Source organism: Hyla sarda, chromosome 6, assembly GCF_029499605.1.
Source record: "Hyla sarda isolate aHylSar1 chromosome 6, aHylSar1.hap1, whole genome shotgun sequence".
In the NCBI taxonomy this organism is placed as follows: domain Eukaryota; kingdom Metazoa; phylum Chordata; class Amphibia; order Anura; family Hylidae; genus Hyla; species Hyla sarda.
This window is the reverse complement of record NC_079194.1, coordinates 25,097,942-25,107,941: the sequence shown is the minus strand read 5'-3', so window position 1 is coordinate 25,107,941 and position 10,000 is coordinate 25,097,942. Positions and strand designations below refer to the sequence as shown.

At 50.6% G+C, this 10,000-nt stretch overlaps 1 protein-coding gene across 1 annotated transcript in view; it reads left to right on the top strand.

Moving 5' to 3' along the window:
• The window catches only part of LOC130277414 (spindle assembly abnormal protein 6 homolog), a 24,221-nt gene that overhangs the window by 9,773 nt on the left and 4,448 nt on the right, over window positions 1–10,000 (top strand). Inside the window, exons 8-9 of the mRNA XM_056528085.1 lie at window positions 564–743; window positions 9,807–9,888. Of these exons, the coding sequence (XP_056384060.1) occupies window positions 564–743; window positions 9,807–9,888 (262 nt within the window). The remainder of the gene's footprint in view (window positions 1–563; window positions 744–9,806; window positions 9,889–10,000) is intronic.

The window sequence follows — 10,000 nt, the reverse complement described above, 5'->3', positions numbered from 1 at the left end:
TGTAGCATAGTAGTAAATACAAAAAAAATATATAAAATAAAAAAAAATTAAAATAAAAAAATGGCATACCCCTTTAAGTCCTAAAGGCTAAAAAAAAAAACTTCAAGGAGCTGCCTCTCATTGTCCTCAATGGGATTCTGCCGCACCATGCTCACTGCAGAATTTCCACTGCGGAAGTTTAAATTCTGGGCAATGCCGAAAGAATAAATGTTTATTATTTTGGAGGAGTTCTGCACGCGATGGTTGACTGTGCATATTACACGATCCTAGTGCCGATGGATTTCAGTGACGCCCGGCTGCCTCCAGCTGTTGCCCGGCTGCCTCCAGCTGTTGCCCGGCTGCCTCCAGCTGTTGCCCGGCTGCCTCCAGCTGTTGCCCGGCTGCCTCCAGCTGTTGCAAAACTACAACTCCCAGCATGCCCGGACAGCCTTTGGCTGTCCGGGCATGCTGGGAGTTGTAGTTTTGCAACAGCTGGAGGCACCCTCGTTGGGGAAACTGCCTTAGTGTGAATGGCCCCTTCCTCCATTCTCTAACATCCTTCCTTTTTCCCTTTTATCTTAAAGGCGAATGATATAATAAAGAAACTTCAAGGAGACCTGAGGACATTAATGGGGAAACTGAAGCTGAAGAACGCGGTGACCGTGCAGCAGGAGAAACTTCTCACCGAGAAGGAGAAGATGGCTCAAGAAGGGCAAAGAAAAATGCAAGAAACTCAGCAGAATCTGCGGTTAAAAGAGGAAGAGGTCAGTAGACATGGGCCGCTCTCTACTACGGACACTGATGAGTGTTTGCGCCTGTTCACACTGCAGAATTTCTCTGCTCTGATGCTGAGTCTCATAGTCTTTAATAGGATTCTGCTGCAGACTGAATTGGTGACTGCGCATGGCTGCAAGGTCCTAGTGCTGATGGATCTCAGTGGTGACCGCTGCAGACTGGGCTTACGTCCAGAATATTTGACACTTGGTGTGGATGGGCACTAAGCCCAAAGATGCTCTCCCGCCTGTGTGGAGAGACACCACTGACCCTTGAGGATAAGTGTGGAGGCAAGCGTCTGAAGCCCAGCATGTTCTGATGAACTGGAGAGCAGCTTTGGATTTACATTTTAAAGGGGTATTCCAGGGGAAAACTTTTATTTATTTATTTATTTATTTATTTTTTATTAATATTATTTTATTATTATTATTATTATTTTTTTTTTTTTTTAAGATCAGCTTCCTCCAGGAAGTTAAACAGATTTGTAAATGACTTCTTTAAAAAAAATCTTAATCCTTCCAATAATTATCAGCTGCTGAAGTTGAGTTGTTTTCTGTCTGGCAACAGTGCTCTCTGCTGACATCTCTGCTTGTCTCGGGAACTGCAAAACTGCAGCTCCCAGCATGCCGGCACAGCCTTTGGCTGCCCAGGCATGTTGGGAGTTGAAGTTCTGTAATAGCTAAGGGCACACCCTGGTTGAGAAACACTGATCTAGTGTATAGGAGACCATTGGTGCAGGCCAGAATACCCCTTTTAAGTATAAAACTGGTTTGTTCCTTACTGGTTTAAGCAGACAAAAATGTGCCATACTGGATTGGAAATCCTTATGTGTGTTAGTGGGTGAGTACTCAGCTCTGTCATGTCTGGGTAAAGCAACTCACCACCTATCTATTGATAGTATTCACAATATTGGGCAGACTAGATGGGCCGAATGGTTTTTATCTGCTGACCGTTCTGTTTCTAATACGGCAGGTGCTGCAACCTCACTGACTGTGGTCTGCTGAGAAATGAGATCATGTACATACATAAAATATATAATGTATCCTTTCTGGATGCATGGAATAGCATCATTCCTGTAGAAGTGGTAGCTGCCAATACAGTGTGCATGGGATAGGGATAAGGCTATCCTTCATATAAGATAGGGATAAGGCTATCCTTCATATAAGATAGAGATAGGCATAAGGCTTTCTCTATCGGCTCTATTGGGGGACACAGACCATGGGTGTATGCTGCTGTCACTAGGAGGCTCAACACTATGGCAACAAGAAAAGTCTGCTCCTCCCAGCAGGGTATACCCGCCCACAGGCACCTGAGGTAATCAGTTTTAGCTTAGTGTCTAAAGAGGTAGACACGGTTTGGAGTTCTCTCCAGACCAGTTCTCATATTTTTTTATTTTCCTAGTTAGGGAATGTGCTAGATTTTTTAAATTCCTTTTTTCTTTCCTGTTTTCAGGTGGGGACTCGGGAACATAGCGTTCACTGTTTCCCCATTGCGAGAGGTGGCAGGCATTTTGGATGTTCTGTCAATCCCCTCTCGCCAACGGTCAGCACCTGGGGTTGTACCTCATGGGTCCGGGTCCCCCATCTTTCCCTGCTCGTCTCGCTTTTCAAGCCCGGCATGATGCAGGTGACAAAATGCTGACTGAAGACAAAATGCTGACTGAAGACTTCATTAGGTAAGTTCTTCTGACTGAAGGTGAGTATATTTCCCCCTTTTCTTGCAGGTCCTAGGATTCTTCATCCTCTGGAGACCCCCTACTTCAGCCCACTCCTCTTTATTGTTATCTCCTGAATTGTGGGGAACCCTTTCAGGCAATGGGGGCTTAAAATCAGTGGTGTAGGACTGTGCAGGTCTTTCCTTTTCTTCGGCGTCTATTCATTCAGATGCCGATACTACTTGGGCAGTTACTTTCATTTCGGCAGTGGAACACTGCCGACTCCTCCTGCGCTCTCAGTGAGCGCGGCCCCTATCTCCGGCCATATCGCTCACTGCGCCGGAACACAGCCCTGCTCTCCTGTCGGCAGCGGCGTGCTGCCGGCGGTTTTTTCTTTATGGGAGCGAGGACGCCATTAGAGCCCGGCCATTTGCCTTCTCTGGCCGCGGGCCCTTGTCTGGTTTTAGCCCCGCCCACTCACAGCCGCGGGAATCCTTCTCTCTCTCCTTCTCTGTATGTGGCCAGTCCCTTTCTCTGCCAATTAGCGCTAAGCGCGTGCTGAGGGCAGATGAGTGGCGCCCTTTGGCTAGGCCGGTCTCTCTCTCTTCTCATTGGCTATGCTTTTTTCTCCCTCACTCTCTCCCCTCAGCCGTGCAGCGCTCCTCACAGCTTCTACCTTATTGGGGACACATACACTGAGTGAGCAGTCTTCATTAAAAATAAAATAAAATTATATTTAAATAAATATGTAAGAATGGATGCGTCCTAGCCCGGAACTGTCCCTCCTTCTGGACAGATACCACGGGCCTGGTCACCTATTGTTCTTGCAGGGGTTAGCAACTCGATCATACTTGGTTCTGCTAAACCCACTTGTTCCGCCTGCACCACTGCTTCCCCTGCTATTTTTACCACTCTCCCAGTCTGTATCGACTTGGCTCAGGTCTCCCATTCTGTGGTGACAGCCTTGGAGAGGTCCACCCTACGCCGGCCCTCCAGAGTGACCCGCTCTCCCCCTATTCTAACCGCTCTCTGAAGCGTCATAAAGGTGTTTCATCTGACTCACCCCGTTCCCATTCACCAGGAGAACTTGTGGATGGAGTTTCCGATTGGATACATCTGTCCTGGTGCACTCATTGGTTTCGGCCATAAGAGACACCTTCCATCTAGAGGACCCAGGAACTTCGGACGTGGCTCCAGAAGCCTCCTTACTTCGTGCCCAATCGGCACCTAAGACTTTCAGCTCTCACGCTGAATTATACGCCCTGCTGGTATCCGCCTGGAGTCACCCTTCTAAGAAGGTTCAAGCGCGGTACACCTTTGCCATGGACCTCATTGCTCGGTGGACCTCCTCTCCAACTGTGTATCTACCAGTCTCCCGCCTCTCTAAGGCGCCTACCCGGCTGTTGGCTGATGCGGCTGCCTTTAACCTCCCTGGCGGTATGATTCTGTCTGGAAATTTGTACCAAAAGCGGTACAATTTTTTTAACTGAATTTCACCTCTCCCCCCCCCCCCCCCCCCCGCCCATTTTACATCTCCCCCGTCACATTCCCCCTCCTTGTCACATCCCCCATCACATTCTCCCCTCTCCTTGTCACATTCTTCCCCTTGTCACATTCTTCCCCTTGTCACATTCTCCCCCTTCATGTTACATTTCCCCCCCCCTTGTCACATCCCCCCTTCATGTCACATTCCCCCCCTTGTCACATTCCCCCCCTTGTCACATTCCCCATGTCACATTCCCCCCTGTCACATTCCCCCCCTTGTCACATCCCCCCCTTGTCACATCCCCCCCTTGTCACATCCCCCCCTTGTCACATTCCCCCCCCTTGTCACATCCCCCCCCCTTGTCACATTCCCCCCCCTTGTCACATTCCCCCCCCTTGTCACATTCCCCCCCCTTGTCACATTCCCCCCCCTTGTCACATTCCCCCCCCTTGTCACATTCCCCCCCCTTGTCACATTCCCCCCTTGTCACATCCCCCCCTTGTCACATCCCCCCCCTTGTCACATCCCCCCCCTTGTCACTCCCCCCCCCTTGTCACATCCCCCCCTTGTCACATCCCCCCCCTTGTCACATCCCCCCCCTTGTCACATCCCCCCCTTGTCACATCCCCCCCCTTGTCACATCCCCCCCCTTGTCACATCCCCCCCCTTGTCACATCCCCCCCCTTGTCACATCCCCCCCCTTGTCACATCCCCCCCCTTGTCACATCCCCCCCCTTGTCACATCCCCCCCCTTGTCACATCCCCCCCCTTGTCACATCCCCCCCCTTGTCACATCCCCCCCCTTGTCACATCCCCCCCCTTGTCACATCCCCCCCCTTGTCACATCCCCCCCCTTGTCACATTCCCCCCCCTTGTCACATTCCCCCCCCTTGTCACATTCCCCCCCCTTGTCACATTCCCCCCCCTTGTCACATTCCCCCCCCTTGTCACATTCCCCCCCCTTGTCACATTCCCCCCCCTTGTCACATTCCCCCCCCCCCTTGTCACATTCCCCCCCCCCTTGTCACATTCCCCCCCCCTTGTCACATTCCCCCCCCCCTTGTCACATTCCCCCCCCCCCTTGTCACATTCCCCCCCCCTTGTCACATTCCCCCCCCCCTTGTCACATTCCCCCCCCCCTTGTCACATTCCCCCCCCCTTGTCACATTCCCCCCCCTTGTCACATCCCCCCCCCCGTCACATTCCCCCCCCCTCTGTCACATTCCCCCCCCCTCTGTCACATTCCCCCCCCCCTCTGTCACATTCCCCCCCCCCCCCTGTGTCACATTCTTGTCCTGCAGCAGAATACACTGGGTTTGCCGGCAGATTTCAAATCTAGTGTATTTCCTGCAGAACAAGCCCTTTCCCCTTCAGCCAATCACAGGCTTTACACCACTGCGGCCTGTGATTGGCTGAAAAGTGAAAGGTCCTAGAAGATGAATAGTGAATAGAGGACACCCCGGACCGCACGGAGGGGAACGACATCTGCAGGGACCAGGATTAGGTGAGCAAAAAGTTTTTTTATTTTACTACTTCTTCCTTTTACACTTAGCTCAGTGTTTTTCTACCAGGGGGCCTCCAGCTGTTGTGAAACTACTACTCCCAGCATGCCCGGACAGCCTTTGGCTGTTCGGGCATGCTGAGAGTTGTAGTTTTGCAACAGCTGGAGGCCTCCTGGTAGGGAAACACTGACTTTTAGTATTTTTCTTTACCTGCTCTGGCCGACCCCCGCAACGGGAGCCGACCAGAGCAGATAATCGCATGTTTTCCCAGGGGGCCGCTTCGCTACATCGCATTGCTTTTGCGATATATCGTGCAGCCCGGCCGGGAACTCTGCAATTCTACCCCGAGCGTGACTCGGGGTTACCGATCCTGGCAGGGAAAATTAACCCCGAGTCACTCTCGGGAATACCGCTCAGGAGGTTAAGGATCCAGCGGACATGTAGGTGAAGACTTTGGCAAACCTTGCCTTTGAGGCAGCAGGTTTTCCTGCTTTTGCTGCAGCCTGGGTGTCAAAGGCCCTTTCAGTATGGTCTCCCAATGTCACCAGGGTAGTCTTCAAGATCCCTCTAGAGGATTTGTTTAATCTAGCTCTCCGTTGCTCCGCAGCTGGAGATTTTTTGTGTTCTGCTTCCATGCGCAGCCACTGTGCTGCCTTTGCCACAAGCTACCTGGTAGCCACCGTCCCTCCATATGGCTTAAAGCCTGAATGTGGACGCCGCCTTCAGGAAGTGAGGCGACGGGCGGAGAAGAGTTCTTTATTACCTCTGGATAAGGCTCACAGAACCGCTTTCCGTCGTAAGTCCTCCTTCTGGTTCTGCGGACCCTTGGTACTATCAAGGGGTAACAACAAAGGGTCCAGCCAGGCGCTTTCACGGGAAGAGGGCTCCCTCCTTCCGGAGGTTGGCTATCCTTTCTGTCCGTTTTGCGGCCCCATCCGTAGGCCTTCCTCGGTCTGAAGGGTCGCCCCCACCCGCCGACCTTTCTCGTGTGGTTGGTAGCCTCTTACTCTTCTGGGACGTCTGGACTACGCACATTCAGGACTCCTAGGTCAGGGATGTGGTAGTCAACGGATACAGGATCGAATTTGCTTCCCTTCCTTGGGATTGCCTTTTTGTTTCCTGGACCCTCCGGTTCCCCTCTCTAGCGAAAGCAGTTCGGGCGGGCCCCAGGTCCTTTTTTTATCCAGGGAATAATTGTCCCGGTTCCTTCAGGGGAATGTTTTCGAGGTTTATTCCAACCTCTTTGTAGTCCCCAAGAAAGGCGTTTCTGTTCCCCCCACTCTTGGTTCTCGAGTATCTCAGCCAGCATCTTCTGCCTTCCATCCCGAATGGTGTCTCTCCGTTCGGTGCTGGCGTCCATGGTTCACGGGGAGTTTTCGTTCCTCGGTGGACATCAAGGATGCCTGCCTCCACATCTCATTGTTTCCCGGTCATCAGCGGTAGCTCCGCTTTGCAGTTTCGGACGGTCATTTCCTATTGTGGCTCTCCATTTCGGTCTGACCACTTCTCCGCGGACCTTTCACAAAGTCCTGGCGCCTGTGATAGCCCCTTTTACGGACAACAGTTGTTTCCGTGATTCCTTACTTGAACGACCTCCTGATCAGAGCTCCAGCCAGGGCCCAGATCCTTGAGTCTGTCTCAACCTCCAAACCTTGTCTCACTTCGGTTGGGTGTTCAATCGGGACAAGTCCAACTGCTCTCCTGGGGCTCCAGTTCGACGCGGCCTCTACCTGCTTTCATTTCCGCCGACCAGTCGGCTGACTCTCTTATCAAGAGTCCGATGACTTCGGCACCCTGCTCCAGTTTCCATTCGCTTTTGCATGGATGTCCTGGATCGGTTAGTGGCGGCCATGGAGGCCGTGCCAGTTGCCCAGCTTCATCACCGACCTCTTCGACTGGTGATTCTCTTCTGGTGGGACAGGTCTCCATTGTCTCTCGACGACAAGATCGTTTTCAGGGCCTTGGTCCCCCGAGAAGCCCTTTTTCCCCTTCAACATGTTTGGGCCTAGGGCAATTCTTTCTTGGCTTGCTTCTTGGGAAATTCCCTTCGGGGCGGAACTCAGGTTCCGGCATCTCAGCGATCTTCATTCCGGACGTTTCTGGGATGTGGTCTTTCTCAGACGGTCCTCAGCCATCTAAGGCAAGTGGTCCCTACATACGGAGATGTTTGCAGTGACCTACAACCTCTGGGGCGCTCCAGGCGTGGACCTCTGCACGTTCTGCCACAGCCAAACCGTTCCCTTCTATTGGTCGGGCCTTGCCCTTCCTTATCTGTTTCCTCCCCTTCCTCTCCTTTTTGGGGTCCTGAGGAATCTCACAGCAGAGGGCGTTCCCGCCAGTCTCGTGGCCCAGACTGGCCCCGGTGGGCGTGGTACGTCGTCTTGGTCAGGCTCCTGAACGACTTACCGCTGCGCCTGCCCTATCGTCCAGACCTCTTGTATGAGGTCTCCTGGGCCACCTCTAGTTACTGTCTCTGCTTTTGACGGCGTGGCGGTTGAGACAGCGGTTCTGAGGACCTGCTGTTTCTCTTCCCAAGTGGTTCGCACCATGCTGAGGGCTCACAAGCCTTCCCCTGCAAAGATTTACCACCATACCTGGCGGTCTTATTTCTGTTAGTGTGACACTCAGCCTTTTTCTTCGGTCGTGGTTGGCTTCAGATTCGGCCGTTTCCATTCTTTTCCAACATTCTCTGGTGTTCAATTATCATGTCCGAACCTTATCAGTCTCCTTTTTTCCCTTGGGACTTGTGCTGGGTCTTAGATGCCCCCCTTTTTAACCTCTCAGGGACATTTCTCTTCGCCTCCTTCCCCGGAAGGTGGCGTTCCTTATTGCTCTTCCCTCTGTTAGGAGGGTGTCAGAGCTGGCAGCTCTCTCCTGCAATTCTCCTTTCCTGGTTGTTGCAGTTCTGTGAGGCGTCCACGTGGTCGTCTTTGCACACTTTGTCAAGGTGCTACCAGATTCATGCCCTCGCATCAGCTGATGCTACTCTGGGCCGTAAGACGTTGCAGGCGGTGATGGTCCAACCGTCCACCTGTCTGATTCCTTACCCACCCAAGGGACGGCTTTGGTACGTCCCATGGTCTGTGTCCCCCAATGGAGCCGATAGAGAAAAGGAGATTTTTATGCTTACAGTAAAATCTCTTTCTCGAAGGATCCATTGGGGGACACAGCTCCCACCCTGTTCTGGTGTTCCTATTTCAGTCATCTGTCCGAGGATGTGTTCAGTTACCTTTTCTTCTGGTTGCTCAGACAGTCTGTGGTTTTTCTCTGGACCTGTCGGTCTTCTCCTATTGCTCTGGGACTAAAACTGATTACCTCAGGTGCCTGTGGGCGGGTATACCCTGCTGGGAGGAGCCGACTTTTCTTGTTGCCATAGTGTCAAGCCTCCTAGAGACAGCAGCATATACCAATGGTCTGTGTCCCCCAATCGATCCTTCGAGAGAGAGATTATACGGTAAGCATAAAAATCTCCTTATCCTTCATATAAGATAGAGATAGGCACAAGGCTATTCTTCATATAAGATAGATATAGATATAGGCATAAGGCTATTCTTCATATAAGATAGGGATAGGTAGGTATAAGGCTAACCTTCATATAAGATAGGCATAAGGCTATCCTTCATATAAGATAGATATAGATATACGGCTATTCTTCATATAAGATAGATAGGTATAAGGCTATTCTTCATATAAGATAGGGATAGGTATAAGGCTATCCTTCATATAAGATAGATATAGGCATACGGCTATTCTTCATATAAGATAGGTAAAAGGCTATTCTTCATATAAGATAGGGATAGGTATAAGGCTATCCTTCATATAAGATAGGGATAGACATAAGGCTATTCTTCATATAAGATAGATATAGATATAGGCATAAGGCTATCCTTCATATAAGATAGAGATAGGCATAAGGCTATCCTTCATATAAGATAGAGATAGGTATAAGGCTATCCTTCATATAAGATAGAGATAGGCATAAGGCTATTCTTCAAATAAGATAGTGACAGGGACTATTCATAGTATTCAGGATATTGGGCAGACTGGTGGGCCAAATGGATCTTATCTGGTGCCACATTCTATTTTTCTATGTTTGAGACATTTTATCGAGAATGAGGAGTATTTATACCATGCTGCCACAGGCTGAGGAGCAGAAAGGGAATGAATAGCAGGTGCTGCAACCTCGCCAATTGTGGAATAGACCGCTGTGAAATGAGATGTTCTGCAGCAGCTCAGGACAGGGAACTGGTAGCAATGCTGTGGGAGGATTATGATTGAATGCTAAGAGAAAGTAATGTATTCTGGGAATTGTAGTACTGAGCAACTGCTCAATCAGGACTAAGACACAATACGTAATACACATATTCACTACTAGTAAATTGTCCTAAGGTTTTGCTATTGTACATTTTAGGCAGAAAAATTGCAGGAACAACTTCAGCAGATCGAAAAGAAGTTAGAAGAAAGCAAAGAGCTGCTGAAGACGAATGAGAACGGTGAGGAATGTTACAGATCTACTGATCCCTCTGCGTGATGATCTTGTGATACGTCCGTTATTACCGGCATTTATAGCAGTGGACATCACGACTGGTAGCGGAGAATACCTCT